Source organism: Fringilla coelebs (genome assembly GCF_963513975.1).
Source record: "Fringilla coelebs genome assembly, chromosome: 3".
NCBI classification, from domain to species: Eukaryota; Metazoa; Chordata; class Aves; order Passeriformes; family Fringillidae; genus Fringilla; species Fringilla coelebs.
Window position 1 is genome coordinate 69,975,887 of NC_140030.1, and position 16,266 is coordinate 69,992,152.

At 39.3% G+C, this 16,266-nt stretch overlaps 1 protein-coding gene across 1 annotated transcript in view; it reads left to right on the top strand.

Annotated features, from left to right (window-relative positions):
* The window catches only part of HEATR1 (HEAT repeat containing 1), a 35,259-nt gene extending 18,993 nt beyond the window's left edge, over nucleotides 1-16,266 (top strand). Inside the window, exons 24-45 of the mRNA XM_084201969.1 lie at nucleotides 321-452; nucleotides 856-962; nucleotides 2,011-2,154; nucleotides 2,877-2,995; nucleotides 3,235-3,356; nucleotides 4,822-4,950; nucleotides 6,185-6,415; nucleotides 7,092-7,218; nucleotides 7,523-7,689; nucleotides 8,312-8,358; nucleotides 9,023-9,146; nucleotides 9,926-10,066; nucleotides 10,282-10,571; nucleotides 11,308-11,458; nucleotides 11,982-12,140; nucleotides 12,816-12,950; nucleotides 13,190-13,294; nucleotides 13,385-13,553; nucleotides 14,242-14,396; nucleotides 14,739-14,897; nucleotides 15,574-15,682; nucleotides 16,064-16,266. Of these exons, the coding sequence (XP_084058095.1) occupies nucleotides 321-452; nucleotides 856-962; nucleotides 2,011-2,154; nucleotides 2,877-2,995; nucleotides 3,235-3,356; nucleotides 4,822-4,950; nucleotides 6,185-6,415; nucleotides 7,092-7,218; nucleotides 7,523-7,689; nucleotides 8,312-8,358; nucleotides 9,023-9,146; nucleotides 9,926-10,066; nucleotides 10,282-10,571; nucleotides 11,308-11,458; nucleotides 11,982-12,140; nucleotides 12,816-12,950; nucleotides 13,190-13,294; nucleotides 13,385-13,553; nucleotides 14,242-14,396; nucleotides 14,739-14,897; nucleotides 15,574-15,682; nucleotides 16,064-16,152 (3,111 nt within the window). The 3' untranslated portion in view covers nucleotides 16,153-16,266. The remainder of the gene's footprint in view (nucleotides 1-320; nucleotides 453-855; nucleotides 963-2,010; nucleotides 2,155-2,876; nucleotides 2,996-3,234; nucleotides 3,357-4,821; nucleotides 4,951-6,184; nucleotides 6,416-7,091; nucleotides 7,219-7,522; nucleotides 7,690-8,311; nucleotides 8,359-9,022; nucleotides 9,147-9,925; nucleotides 10,067-10,281; nucleotides 10,572-11,307; nucleotides 11,459-11,981; nucleotides 12,141-12,815; nucleotides 12,951-13,189; nucleotides 13,295-13,384; nucleotides 13,554-14,241; nucleotides 14,397-14,738; nucleotides 14,898-15,573; nucleotides 15,683-16,063) is intronic.

Below are 16,266 nucleotides of genomic sequence, written 5' to 3' on the forward strand. Positions count from 1 at the left end.
TCACACCTATATTGGCCAGGTGTTGGCTTGTCCTTCGCAAAGGCTGGCAACAGCAAGTTTGTTCCCCACACCAGTCAGTTGTGTGAAAAATTTCAGAAAGCAGTTTGTCTGTTGGATATTTCGTGTGTCTGTGATCTACATCTTTTTGTATACATCCATTCCTGGATATAGACAAATATGTAGTTAATATGCATTTTTTGCAGTACTGCATGAATGGGGTGTGTCATACAGAATCCAGCATAGATTAATTCAACACCATGCGGTTTTGTTACCCTCTTAAAGTAAACCTCTCTGCATCCTTTTTTTTTCCTCTTTTATAGATTACTAAGCCGTTCTTTGCAGCTCTGTCAGATGGGATGGTGCAACAGAAGCTACTAAAAGTATTGTTTGACTTACTCTTAAACTGTAAGAACCCACTTTGTGCCCAGACAATCAGCAGTGTGTTTAAAGGGGTAAGTGGCAACCTCCAGAAATATATTTAAATCCATTGCAGTGTGATTTTGTGCCACCTACATTCAGTAACACTTGTTTATATCATTTATAGTGGGAAAGGAATGGGAAGCTTTTTGTCAAAGAACAGTGTTAATAGCACACAAATTTTGTTAAATGACTGCTTTTAAAAGGTGTTTCTTTAATAGCCACCTATCAGTTGCTTACTACACTAAGTGAATGAATGCAGCAGAAGTCACTTCTTTTCTGCTGCACTGATTTTCATTTTCTGGAAATATGACAGGAATATATGGATTATATACCCCTATGTGCATGAAAGGGATGTGTTTTTAAAAAAGGCAGGGCACAGATATGTGATGTGACCAATTGTTCATTTGTGCTTGCATTGTTATTGTTTTGTTTTAGATTACAGTGTGTGCTGAGCAGATTGTCGAAGAACTGGAGCCTCCTGAGAAAACCAAAAGTCTGGCCACTGTTCAACAGACTAGAAGGCAGAAAATACAGCAACAGAGGTAAAGAAACTAGAAACCCACAAGTATTATCCATGCAGTTTGAAAACACCACTTGTCTTAATACATTGCATAGTTTGTACTGAAAACCCAAGAAACTATTTCTTCTTTTCACAGTAAAATAAATCCAAGCTACTTTTGGCATGGGAAAACCAACTCATGTCGCTGTTTGAGAGCTCATGGAAATACAGTCAAAATATATTTAAAAATTCTGTATAATTAATGTTGACAGTTGCTGTTATAGAATCATGACACAGTTGAACAAGACTCATTTTTGTTAATGGTAGGGTTAGTTTAAAATATAGATGCATGGACAAATTGCATACACTTGGCTGAAAACTAACAGATGTTCATCAAAATATTCGTTAGTTGACTGAAAAACAGTATTTTGTTTCCAATAAGGTGGACTATAATCACTAATTTTTAGATTTTTGTCCTGTTTCTTCTCTCCATTCTCATGAGGAACTGTTTTGTTCACTGTACTTACTCTCTTTAAACATTCTTTCCGCCATATTGAAACAGGATATTAAGTTGATTTTCCTGATTTGACTTGGAATAGCTTTTCTAATTTTCCTTCACTTGACCATTTTGAATAATTATCACCCACTAGATTGACCCATCTGTAAACTGTACCTGTCACAGTTTACAAACAGACATACTCATACACCCCCCCATTGCCTGCATAGTCAGTGTGTTAACCACTAGTAGTTCCAGAGAAGCAAGTTTCCTGGATGGCAAGCAGATCATCATTTGGAGAGTTACCTGGCAAGAGATGGTTTTTTTCCTCCCCACTTCCAGAAGTGTTTTCCAAGAAACACTTTTTTTTTTCAAGTTAGGTCTGATTTTTTTTGTTGTTGTTGTTTGTTTAAAATGTGTTGTTGTTTCAATTAAAAGCCCACACACTGCCACCCCTCCAGGGAGCAGCAGTAAAGGACATACAATACTATGTAAAAGAAAAATTTTCTTTTTTTAGTTGGGTGTGTTTATGTGTTTCCTGAAGCACCGTAGCATTTGCTTTGACAATCCATAATTGTTTGTCCTGTGTTTTTAGAAAGCCTGAAGGTGCAGAATTGGCACCAGAAACAAGGCACTCTAGCTGGCAGAGGGTGATGCTTATTCTGGAGTTACTGCAGCATAAGAAGAAGCTTCGGCATCCGCAGGCATTGGTACCTGCACTTTTCAACCTTCTGAGCAGGTAAAACAGAGCCTGGACCCCTCTCTGCTGCAGCTGACACCCTAAACATGGAAGTATGGGCTACTGGGTCTCTGCTTTGTTGCCATGTCTTGTAGCTTAGCTTGCCTTTTTCCACTGAACTTCTTTTAGGCCAATCAGGAGGAGGAGGGGAATGGGAAGGTAGGATTTTTTTCCCTTTGAAACAGTAAGATTTTTACCTGATGCATAGCTTCTCTTGTGTGAAAATTTCATTGGGCAGAGGGCTTGGGATTACCAAGAAAGATGACACTTGTCCTAAAACTTGGATAATTGGCAGAACTCGCGTCTTCGGCAGAGCTATTATAATTCTCTAAGCTTTGAAATTCCTCCCAATACATTGTGGAACAGTCTTAGTCCAGTGTAACCTAAAGAAGTGATTGTTTTTCCTGCCAGCCCTATTTCCAGGCACTTAGGATAAATTTATATAGATTGGGTGTTTGTCTTTCCTTCCTTATGACTTGCTTGTACATAGACTAGCAATTATAGTCCAGGTTATACTTAAGTTTTTGGCAGTGCTTTGATAAGTGTCTTTTATTAGACCAGTTGATGCATTTAAAAACAAAGAGAAGAAACTTTTGGCAAAGACTTTTTGGAAGCCTCTATTTAGAATTTATGTGGAATTAAAATTGCAGTTTCTTATTTGTGTTTTAATGTGCAGTTTGGTTACTTATTTTGCGTCTCTTTTTTTTTCCATGAATGTATAGGTGTCTGGAACGCGCAGCATCAAAAGAAGAAAATATGGAGTATACAAAGCAGCTGATCCTCAGCTGCCTGCTGAACATCTGTCAGAAATTGTCATCAGATGGTAGCAAGGTCCCAGCAGGTAAAAATCACCAGACTCAACTCTTGGTAATTCTCTCACCAGCTCAGCATTAATCTCAACTCGATTTTCGTCCTCAGTCTACACTGTTTTGTTGAGGAGAGAGAGATTTCTCTATGAGGGTATACAAAGTTTGCCTTCCTAATCTATGGTTTGCGCACTGAAAACAGTGCTTGAGTGTACTGTTTACTCCTACATGGCTGACCATTAATGTGTTAATCAGTGAGTATTTTTACCTGCAGATATCCTGGACAAAGAAAAATTCAACGTGGAACTGATAGTTCAGTGCATCAGGATTTCTAAAATGCCCCAGACACATCACCATGCTCTGCTGCTCCTTGGTGCTGTTGCTGGAATATTTCCTGTAAGTAACACCTGGAATTTATGTGTCCGCTCTTCTCTTTGGTTTCCAAATATTGGATAGAGTGAAAAACATAAAAATCTGTTCTGCAGGGAAAAACTTTCTGAAAAGGAGCCAGAGGCAAAAGGGACAGGTTCCCTGCTCTTTTAGGGCTTTCTATTCCATTTTAGTTGAAAACAAACATCTGTCTTGATGCTTTGGTCACCAGCCATTTGTGACTCGCAGTGGAGTGCAGTAGAAATGGAAGCAGCTTTCTGACACCAGCCCTGCCTGACCTTTCCACGCTGGTCAGAGTTCCCATGACTTGTTTCTTCTTTCTCCTGCTTTTTTTATATAAAAAGGAAAACACCTGGCCTCTTAGCACATGCATTTTTACAAGTTCCTATCTTGTACAACACTGAAAAATGAAATTGTACTTGATAATAGAACTGGGTTGTTCTCATTTTAATTGACCAAGAAACAGGCCTTTTCTTGTATGGACTGAAATTTGACTGTACACTGTTCTAAGATTCTCTTGCTTTGAAACTCTAAACCAGCAAATTGTATCCAGGTGTATCAAACTCAGCTTGCATCTTTATATTTACCTCAATATTTTCTCCACCTTTGGAAAGGTAGTATGTTTTCCTAAAGATAAAACTGTGATGTTTTTGATAAATTTTTGGAGGATTTTGTAGTTTTATTGTTTGGGATTTTTGTTTCCATCTTGCTGCCATCACCTGCTAAAGAGCCAGGCATTTGTTTTACATTAATATTGGCTCTTGAAAAATTTTCTAGGTCAGAATAGAAGGAAGCATTTTGTATTAATTTAATCTCACTTTTAAAGTCTAAAACACTTCTTCCAATCACTAAAGCTAAATGAAAAATATGCCCATAATTTATTGCTCTAAGTCCTGGCAAAATCTAAGAAACTAACTTTTGAGCTAGGTGACACCTCTAATCCAGCCTTCTTAAAATTGGTTTATGATTACAGTCCAGGCTCCAAAAAGCCAAAAATTGAAATGAGTCTGGATGGTTTACACTGTATGATTGTGGATATTGCAGATGTTTTACAGATACAAAAAAAAGGTGGGTGGGAAAATCATTGTGCCACAACCACATTAGTGCTTCTGCAGATCTCCTCATAGCTGGTTTTACTTGTGTTCACCTGGCACTGAGTGGAAGGATACAAGGTGTTTTATCACACTAAACTCTCAATTTCCACTCTCTAATTACTTGCTTAGATGTGTGTCTTGGTTTCTAAATAATGTTTAGAACTCTACCAATCACACTACTATGCTACAAGTAAGTAGCATAAAGGGACAATATGCATTTAAAACTCATTTAGGGAGATTTTGAAAGATAATCATTATTCTCTTTTGAATTTGGGGTTTTTTTTTAATAGGAATCTAGTGTCATTTGTGGGAATGAGAAATGCCTCAAGGTACAATATGCACAGCAGCATGAACTAATTTCATCTGTTCTTTTCCAGGATAAAGTTCTTCACAACATTATGCCCATTTTTACATTCATGGGAGCAAATGTCCTGCGTCTGGATGATACCTACACTTTCCAAGTAATCAACAAGACAGTGCAGATGGTTATTCCTGCTCTTATAAAGGTACATTTGTCTACTTAATGGAAAGATTATTAATTAAGTAACTTTCTTTGGAATATTGGTGGTAGAATAAGTTGTCACCTACTCTAGGATTATTTTGATAGACGTTAAATTGTATGTAATATAATGTAATTCAGACTCCTCTGTCTCTGACCAAGTTCATCATACTGCTGCTTCTTCTCAGTCTTGAGTTCCTGCACTTTTTAAGTGGTTTAGCCAAAATTACCACAAATATACATGGAGAGGACCTGAAACATACTTTAAGTTCAAGTTTGTTGTCATAAAAATAGCAGGCAAGTTCAGTGGAGGAACCATTGGAAGGAAGAATCTTGTTATTAGTTGTGTAATATGTCAAGGTCATAGGAATAGTAGATGTGGTCTGAAAGAAGTGGAAGTGCTTTTGTTCTCCCTGCTGGTGTTTGTGGGGATTTTCTTGATTTTGCCTGGACCTCTTAGATAAATGGCTATAAACTGATACAAAAATAGATCCTTGTTTTTCAAATCAACATTTTCTTCAGTCAGATTTCACTTGCACCTAAGAAATCTTGATTCTGGATCATAATTATATTTAAACCTGAAACATGATGTATAATGTCATGTAAAAATGAATTGAGGAAAAAATGTTTTCAATAAATGGGCTGAGGATTTCCCAGACTATATTTAATTGTATGTGTACACATTTTTTATACTTATATATATCCTTATATATATCAGTTATAGTTCTCTGTTATATAAAAAGAGAGAGAAATTGATTTAATTTTTTTCTTTAAAACTTTTCCTAGCAGCCCGCACAAGTTTCTGTGACAAATTATTTGTTGCATACAATTATTTCATGTGGGAAGAGACTAATGTTACTTGAGGCCACGTAGCCCATGTATATTATTTTTCCTAGGCCCTTGAATCTAAGACCCTAACTCAGAGTTTTGTGAAGGATGTGGCTTTGCTTTCTTTTGGTAATGTCATGTTTGTTTCAGCTGGTGCCAAGTAGAGTTTTTCTCTTTTTTGTTCTTTTTTTTTTCTTCCTTTTTTAAATTTTATTTGAAGCATCTTCCTTTAACACTGCAAAGGAGCTGCACAACTACAAACTTCACTTGGGAACACTTATGTTTTCCTTGAGGTTATGCATTTGGCAGTGCTGTTATCTGGCACTTAGTGCTTTCTCTTCTTTTCTGAAGTTGCAAGAAAGGCCTTGTACCCACCTGCAGTAACCTGTCTGAACTGCTGTGTTTGTGCCCAGGCTGAAGACAGTGACTTGTCGGAGTCCTCGGGAAGCGTGGAGGAGGTGGTGGTCAAGATCATCCGTGTGTTTGTGGATGCCCTGCCCCACGTGCCCGAGCACCGGCGCCTGCCCATCCTGTCCCAGCTCATCACTACGGTGGGAGGAGACAAATTCCTCTGGGTTCTCCTGGTGCTGCTCTTTGAGCAGTACGTGACCAAAACTGTGACAGCAACACCAAGCACAGACAAGGTTAGCAGGCTGAGGGGTCAGTTTTTTCCTTGAGAGCCTGATCTCTTTTCTTCACGGTCTTGCCTTTAGGAAAGTTCCCAATAACCCCCAGGTCATGCTGGAAAAGGTAGTGAGCTCTGGATTTGTGCTACAGCAGAACCTGATGGTTGTGTTGGCTATGACTTGTACTGCACATTCAATAGTGTTATGTCCTGGGGCCTGAACAATAGATCAGATCATATTGTCCAGCAATCCTTGATCTGAAGAGCTGATGATCTAATTATGTAGTGCTTCAATAGTAATGAAGTTGGGTTTTTTCCCTTCAGTTGTGTTTGTGAAACATGATTCTGGTCTTTCTTTACAGACCAAGATGAAAACCCTATTAAGTTTTTGTGTAGCCAGGCCCTGAGATTACATGAAAGCATAGTTTATGGAGGAAACAGAAAGAATTATTAAAGGAACATTGGTGAGAAGATAGTCTTTGCTGCAGCAGTTTAATCTCTCTCTTTACCCTCTGGAGCTATGTTCTCTCCAAGGGCTTGCTGCTTTTACTACTGGTGTTAATCCTGGAAGTGTCCCGCTCAGCATGGCATTTTCACAAGCTCACTGAGGTGTTTTCGAGTCTTTTTATTAGTATTGATGGAGATATTCTTTCCTAGTCCTTGAAATATTTCTTTTTTTTCTGAACCATTAACAGGATGCTGTTCTGGAAGCAGACACTGAATTTTGGATTTCCATCTGCTGCGAATTTAATGTACGTTCTCAGTTCCAGAGCGTGATGAAGATAATCCAGTATCTGACAGAGCTGCCAGAGAATAAAGAAGGTAACCACAAAGCAGAGACAGCAAATGCATGTGAACCTTTCTAATATAAGAGGCAAGGGGTAGTGGTTTTAAACTAAAAGGGGATTGATTCAGATTAGGTATAAAGAAGAAACTTTTTACTCTGAGAGTGGTGAAGCACTGGAACAAGTGTCTCAGGTGGGTGGTGGGTGCCCCATCTCCATCAGTGTTCAAGGCCAGGCTGGATGGGACTTTAAATAACTGTAATTTTACTTTGTTTCTGTGATCAGAAATGAAATATCTTTTATTTTTGGATGCAAATTTGTTTTGTCAACATCTTCAACAGATGATCCTGGGACAAAACAGTTAAGAACGTGTAAGACAAAGCCGAAAAATCAGGAGGGGCAGCTCTTTAATGTGGAGTCTCACTCCGACAAACAACTCCGGCATTTCAAATTCTTGTCAGTCTCCTTCATGTCACAACTTCTGTCCTCTCAGAGCTTTGTGAAAAAGGTAATAATGGCAGTTTGCTTCTAGACTGATCACAGTAAGTGATTGTGCCATATTGTAATAGCTCAGGTGTAATTTACTTTTTAGTATGACTTTATATTCAAGGGGGGGCACTGTTCAGTGTATCTTGGTGACACTTTTATTGGCACAGTTTTGAAACCTCTTAGTTATGTTATTTATTTTTAATAAGGCTTTTCCAGACAGTCTCCATTTATGTAACTGTTGCATAGATAACCAAGTGAAATTCTGGTCCCAGTGTATTCCCACTGGCTTTATGGAGCTTGGGATTTCACTCACAGCCTGTGTAACTCCAAATTCGGTGTGAGATTCATGTTGTTAATTGAAAAGACAAAATGTTATGAATTTCAGGCTCTGACTCTAGCAGATAGTCCCAGTTTTTCAGCTGAAAATCATCCACCAGCATGAAATGCATTTGCTAATGTGGCTGCATTACCCAAGGTTATCAGATTTCCTTCTAGAATGATGGCTTAAGTACAAATGTAGGGACTCATAATTATGTTAGTGGACATTTGATTAAAAAAAAAAACCAAATTTGTGTATTCTGGCATTTTAGTTTAATGAGGGGTGGAAAGTTTCATATTTTCATTCTTGCTTTTTAAACCAGATAGTTGAATATGAAGAACCAGAAGAGCTGCAGGAGTTGGAACAGAGGTATGCTTTAAATATGCCCTACTCCTATTTTTAGCTTTTACTGCAAGCCAGGAATATCTTTAAGTGTAGTGCCATTAGAATATCTTTTACTCTAATTATACTTTTTAAATGTCCTCTGCAACAAGCAGTATTTATTATGTGCAAGTTACTTGGTTTTGGTTTGGTTTTTTTCTTTTAATGGAATGTGAAACTATATTTCTGAAAGATTGCTCTACCCAATATCCACTCTTTTTCTATACTTTTGGTAGAGGTTATTTACATGCTTGGCCTTAATTGTTATGCTATTCATGTCTGAATCACTAAAGGAATTCGAGATTTTTAGCAAAATACATTGGTTCATTGGTAGAAAAAAAATAATCATTGTTCACAGGTGGCTTTGTATTGGTGTAATCAAAGATCACAGTTGTAGCCATTGTGCTGTAAAAGCCAGTGATAGGGAAATTCAGGGTTTCTTTTGCAGAGGCCTAACTTATATGTTTGTTCCAAGAGAAAAAGGGTATAAGATTTATTTTAATGCTGTGTTCCATTAATGCTCATTTAAAAATTTTTCTGTTTTGTTTCCTTGTATTTTTGTTGCCTTCTAAGATTTTATGCTTTCCAGTAGTAACAATGGACTTCTTTAGTCTCCTTGTTACTTGCTGAAAGTTACTTCCTTTCTGTCTAGGCTGTTAGAAGAAGTTCTTCACTACATAAACACCGTGGCATCTTCAGTGGAAGGAAATGTGGACAAACCAACGGCCAAATTTTGGAGGGTTCTGCTTAGCAAGTGCTATGATATGTTGGATAAAGTAAGTCTCACCAGCCCCCATGTTAGCACTAGGACATTGCTTCTTTTGCTTGTTAATATGATTATAAACTTTGTAGGATTTCTTGTTGCATTAGTACTCTATTTCACTGGATGGTCTGCAGCCTGGTACATCAAGTTTTAAACTCAGCTAACAGCCTGAATAACTACAGCTAACAGCTTCTTAGGACAAGCAGAACAAATCTCAGGAATGTTTGTTTCCTTTAGTTTAATATTCTACTGGCTGTAAGCAGTCATTTTACTATGTCTGTTGGAGAAAAATGGCTCTTGGCAGCATTTCTCGCTGTTAACTCATAAAATGACTTATCTAATGCTGTTGTGTATTTCTACATGAAATTAAATCCTTACACTTTTCATCTTACCATTTTTTCTGATTTGAAATGTATTTGTAGAATTTGAGTGGCTATCTTGTTGGAATTTTTTTTTTACCTGCAAAGTATATTCAGTTTTCATGATGTACATGGAGAGGGCATTGGCAGAATTATTTTGGGTAAAGAGGGATAGAGCTCATGAGGGCAGACATAAGGACTTGCTGAGGAAATATCAGAGCTAGTGATAATGGCTGCTTAGCAGCCAGTGAACACAGACTAGCTGGAACCTGCGTTATTGTTTTGCATGCCTCAGAGACAGCATTGCTGGCTTGTCCTCTCTTCTCTGCTCTTGAAACCCATGAGGGAAGTTGAACAGAGTCGTATCAGGAGGCTGCCATGTCACAGTGCATGCAAAAGCATTTATGGTATTGTTTTGTTTGTTTTCTTGTAGGTCAATGCCTTACTGCCAACAGAAACCTTCATCCCTGTAATTGGGGGCCTGATGATGAATCAGCTGCCGTCGGTGAGACGCAAGGCCATGGACCTCCTGAACAACAAGGTGCAGCAGCGCACCAAGTGGCAGAAGAGCCAGGTGAGGCAAAGGGGTTAAACCCAGTTCCTTTAGCAGAAGTACCCAGAGAGAGATTCATGTGCCAGTGCTTGACCCCATAAAAGGATGGCAAGTACCAGTGCCAAGCTTGGCAAGGGCTCTTGAGCAGTGACACGAAGGCTACCTGCCCACAGCTACCTTGCAGGTCCTGAGTTTCTATCAGAATGTCTGATGTGTGTGTTCTCCTGTCCTCTCAGATCCTGCAGCTCTTAGAGCTGGTTCCTGAGCTCATTGCCATTGTCAAGTGCAGAAGAAAGGAGGAAGAGGAGGAGCAAGCCATCAACAGGCAGACTGCTTTGTTCAGCCTCAAGCTGCTCTGCAAAGGCTTTGGCACAGAAAATCCAGCGCCATTTGTGCCTGTTTTGAAAACAGCCATTGATCTCATTTCTTCAGAGAAGGAGGAAAAAAATGTGATGGGAAGTGCTTTGCTCTGTATAGCTGAGGTCACCTGTACACTGAAAGCCCAAGCAATACCTCAGCTTCCAAGGTACTGTTGGGTTCTTGTTAACAGAACCAATTGCAGCAGGAGTTAGTTACACCAAAATGCATTACTGAAGGAATGCTGATGAAAGCAGTCTGCTCCTGAGTGTGTTTTGTGCCTATAAGATTTAAAGTATTTCTATTGCTTGAAGGTGCTTTGTGGTCATAGAACTAACAAACTAGTGGGGAGCATTGCAAGACTTTTATAATGCATATTAGAGTTCCTTATGGAGTCTGCTGCTGTCACTAGAGAGGCAGCCTTTATGGCTTTAGAAAAATCAGACCATCGTTGGTATTTTTTTCTGTAGAGCAGATTGCATCTAAAAACATGAGAACAAGTACAGTTGAAAACTATTCTCCCTATCCAAGAAGAATCCAAGTATCTAACTTGTTCCCTGTAAAACTGTTTCATTTCTTTACAAATACAAGTCTCTTATTGTCATTAAGTCTTTAAACTGAAGACAAGGCTTTGAGTAACCTGATAGAGTGAAAGGTGTTGATCTGGATGATCTCTAAACATTTCTTTTGACCAAACCATTCTGTGATTATAAATCTAATACCCTTCATTAGCTTCAAAATAAAATATGACAGTGAGCCCAGAATACTGAGCTTTCTCAAATACACATGTAAAAATTCTTGTGAAAATTGTCCCTGCAGGCTTAACAGATGGATTTATTTGATTGCAAACATACCTCCAAAAGGTCAGTTATTTCACATTTCTCTGTTTGTGTGGTTATTCACAGGCTGATGCCGGCACTCTTGAAGACTTTAAAAAGTAAGAAGGAGCTGGTCTCCAATGAGATTTACCTGCTGAGTGCCATCACTGCTCTGCTAAAGGTTGCAGAAACACTGCCACACTTCCTTAGTCCTTACCTTTTGGAGTGCTTGTTGCAGGTGAGCTCTGTGACTCCTACAGGTGTGTAAAGGGGGGGACAGGACCTGCCCAGATCCCGGAAGAAGCTGTGAGATTATTACTTTTTTCTTCTCTGAAACTGAAGTAGGAGTGCGTGCTAACTTTGTGAAAACTCATAAGCACTCTTCTTTCTACTCACTTTCTTATGCAGGTAACTCAGATGCAGAACCTAAAAGCATCTCCTTCTCCTCCCTCAGATAGGTTATATTTTTTCTCTTTGAAAAGGGAGATGAATCACAATAAATCATTCTGTAGTACTCAGTCTCCTCAAATGTGTATCTGACACTCTTGTGGGAGTCATTCTGACCTTCTGCTGCTCACATGGGCATTTTTCAGTGTTTGTCTTCTGAAGACAGTGAGGCTTTGTACACAGACAGCTTAATGTAAGGTGTTCCAAGTGGTGCGAACAGCAAAATTCCTGTCTGACATTTGAAGCAGGCAACTACTATAAAATAAGTTCTTAAGTTGCTAAGTAGGCCTGACTTTTGTTTGAATTCCTCACAGGTTGTCCGCTTGGAAAAGATTGTGGCCGAGTTTGGTCCCACTTCTCAGATCAGTGTCCGTGTAGCAGCACTGAAAAGCATCCTAGCCACAAGGCTGGCCCCCCGAATTCTCCTGCCTGCGGTTACCAAGTGCTACAGTGAAGTGCTGCATACCCGCAAGGTAAGGGCTTTCTTCATCCTTCAGTACTGGGATAAAGAAGGAGACAAAACAAAGAAACCACCAGGCCAAGATTTGGTTTAGCTGCCTCCCCTCCCAGCACTTTGGCCAGCACCAGCCTGCTCGCTGTGGCTGAAGGGTGAGAAACAAAGGAAGTCTCACAAGCACTGCTCAGCAATAGCTAAAGCACCGCTGTGCAATCAGCATTGCTTTGGTCACAGATCTAAAGCACAGCACCATGTGAGCTGCTCTGAAGAGAATTCACTCCGTCCCAGCCAAATCTGCCACAGTCTTTATATTATGATCTCTGGGGGTTTTTGTAGTGCTGCAGTGATTCAGGAAAGGTAGATCTGGAAGAGATCCAGCAGTTTAATGTCCTTTGCATGTTAGATGATGAATGCTTGGGAGATCATCCCATTCATAAAGGACTTCACTTATGTGCTAGGAACATGAGTGACTCAGAATTTTCTCCAGTATGGCAGAGGGTAGACAAAATGCTTTTCAGGAATCCTACTAATTTAAGACCCCCAAAAGTACAGGGGAAAAGCTTATTTATTTTATTGACAGTATTTAGTTGAGTAAATGCATGAAGTACATAAATTCAATTCCCTAGTTGTGTTTTTAGGTTGTTATCAATATCACAGTTGCCTTTGCATTGCTTTGCTTTTGTTTTGGCAGAACTGCCTGGGTCCCCTTATGAACATTTTGAAGGAGCACATTGTTGGTATGGAGAAGGAGCACCTGATCTCCCATCAGCCTGAACTGACAGCATTTTTCATGAAAGTCTTGGACTTCCGAACAGAGCATGCCGAGGTAGCTTGATTGCACCTCTCTACATGCCAATTGCATCACTTGCTTAAGAAAAGATTAGTAGATTCCATTGTACACATACTCTGAAATTCTGGGTATCAGGTATTCTGTTCTACATTGGTTTTATGGTGGAAAACATGGTAGTTAAGTATTTAGTCTGAAACAGACAAAATTAAAATGTGCTTTGAAAGCTCAGATTCTTTGCATTTCAAACTTAGAATTATGTTTTCTGATTTTTCTAGGATGATTTAGAGGAAGTTGGTAAGATAGAGGCTTACATTATTGACTGTCTAATCAGTATGGTTATGAAACTTTCCGAGGCTTCTTTCAGGCCCCTCTTCTTCAAGGTAAGTCTAAGTGTAATTCATCTGCATCAGCATGTTTGTGTTCTCCAGTGCACAGACACAGGAAACAGCTAATCTGCCTTTCACTTTCAGCTCTTTGATTGGTCCAAAACAGAGGCTACCCTAAGAGACAGGCTGCTGACATTCCACCGAATAGCAGACTGCATTGCAGACAAGCTCAAGGGGCTCTTCACCCTCTTTGCTGGTCATTTAGTGAAGCCGTTTGCTGAGACACTGAACCAGGTCAACATTTCTAAAACTGGTAAGTTGTCAATTACTGGCTACAGAGAGGCTTAGTCTTGATTGCTGAGAGGCTAACTTTAATTGCAGAAATTTTAGTCTTACAGGATTTATTTCACAGCACACAGAATTCATTTCTCCTTTTTCTTCCTGTGGTAAATGAGAAATCTTTCTCTGATGGAACCAAAGGACGTTTTTCCTCCATGGGCATGGGGCTGCTATTACAATGTTGTGACCAAATGAAAATTTTCTGTCAGCCCCAGAGAGTTCCATGAATCTGAAATTGTGTAGAAAGAGGGTTTCTCTTTTCACTTTTTTCTTTTTCATTCATTGACTTCTCTTGTATGCTGCCTGGTGTATCTAGACTCCTCTGCTTTCTTGGGCAAAAACAGGTGTTGTTATTTTTTGTGGGAAATGTTGCCCATCACAGTTGTGACCTGAAGAAATTCTCCATATCCACAGGTATGGCCAAGCACTTCCGTAGCCAGTGGCCATTCTCTTTTATTTCCATCAGTAGCAGACCTGCTGGGGCAGTAGCTCAAAGCCAGATAATGTATCACATCCATTTGACTGTTTTGAGTGATGAGTTGCTATGTAGTACATCCCTTAGCTGCATTGACAGACTAGCTCTGTTTCTGTCCTGCAGTTTTGTGGAAAGTTTTGTGTTTTCCTATCATTGATGATATTTTTTTTCTTCTTGGCTCGTGTAGATGAAGCGTTCTTTGACTCAGACAGTAACACAGAAAAGAGCTGTCTGCTGTTGCAGTTCACCATGGACTGTCTGCACAAGCTCTTCCTGTTTGACACCCAGAAGTTCTTGAGTAAAGAAAGAGCAGAAACCTTGATGCAGCCTCTGGTCGATCAGGTATTGACAAATCCATCGAAACAATTCATAGCTGTTTTGGTTTTTTTCCATAGTTAACAAAAAAAATCATTCCTCTCTCTTAACAAATAAGGGGGCATTAGTTCATCATTTTTGGGCCACAGGCGGTATTGATTTTTTTGCTTAAGGCTCTGAATTACTGACTTTTAGTATCCTTTTTTTAAATGTCTTCATTCTATAAGGTTCATGCATGTTTACTGAGTTCTTTCAGACCCGTGCACTCCCACTGATGAGCTTTGAGTGAGTTCTTGAGTACCTAAAAGCCAAAGCTATTAGTGTTTTTGGCTGGGTTTATCTGAGCCTGGATCTGTTTTACTTCCACAGCTAGAAAATGTGCTTGGAGGAGATGAGAAGTTCCAGGAAAGAGTGACAGCACACCTGATACCCTGCATAGCTCAGTTTTCAGTGGCAATGGCAGATGATTCTCTTTGGAAACCCCTGAACTACCAGATCCTGCTGAAGACAAGGCACAGTTCTCCTAAGGTTGGGAGCCATCAGAATATGAACTGGTTTTCTTTGTCGTGCTAGAAAATGGGAACAGTGCTCCCAAAATCAGAACCAAGTCATGGCTGAAATAGTAGTCTAAATTAAAATACTGGTGCTGTACCCCAGTACTGCCAAGTTGTAGAGATGGGTGCAACATGCTCTTCTGCTCTAGCTGTAAGCAGTTAATATTCCATGTCTTTCGTGCTGTGGGGTTTGGGCTTTTTGAAGATTTGGTATCTGTAGGAATAAGAGATAATTGTTTGTGTACAAAGACAGGGGCACTTTAGAGGGGTAACTGGAAGACAATTATCAGCTTTCAGACCTGTTCTCATAGAGTTTTGTCAAGACTCTCCTCTTGACGGGTTACAGAAATCAAGGGAGTGCACTTGGTTTTTCACAGTGCTGAGCTAAACCCTGAAAGAGTCGAAGTGGCATTGTGACAGGAAGTTAAAGCCCATTATATCAAATAACTTCCAGCAACATTACCTGCTTCTTACCTGTTTTTTATTTGCCATTATGTTAACCCAGATGTTAGTATTTAAATTAGCTTAAAACTAGTTCCCTTCAGTAATAAAAGATTATAACTTTACAATGAATGGAAGGAAGGTAGGGGTGGGGGAAATAGGGAACTATACTGTAATGTTTGTTTCCTTATGTAATTCTTTTGGTTTAGGTCCGATTTGCTGCCCTGCTTGCTTTGATAGAAGTTGCACAAAAACTGAAGGAGAACTACCTGGTCCTGCTACCAGAATCTATTCCATTCTTAGCTGAGCTTATGGAAGGTAATGCTCTAAACTGGCATTAGTAAAAGGGGACTCATTTCAAAGATTCAGACAGGCTAATTGTTATAACTACTATAAATCTTATGAATTTGTGTATGGTAGCTTATACTGTGCAAAATCCAAACTAAAATGGATTATGTCAAACACTCATGAAGTTCAGTTAAATTACAGTGGCTTCTTCAGTGTTGTAGCCTTTGCACATCTCCCCATGTTTAGCTCACTGTTAGTAGAAAGAGTTTGCCTAGTTCAGTGACAAAATACTTCTGAATAATAATTTCATATATGGTGTTTGAGGATGGTTCTAACCTTGATGGTGAACCCTTCCTCGGGTAGCCTTGTAATCACTGCTCTACTTAATTCCTGCTCAATTTCTTTTTCTAGATGAATGTGAAGAAGTTGAACAGCAATGTCAGAAGACAATTCAACAGCTGGAAGTCATTTTGGGAGAACCACTCCAAAGCTACTTCTAATTTTATGCCCTTCATTTTCAAATTTTGTCTGAATTGTGTTAGCTTTACACATTCAGATGTTACAGGCAAACTGTCATAACAGTTTTTATCAGAGACAAGATTTTAACTTTTTAA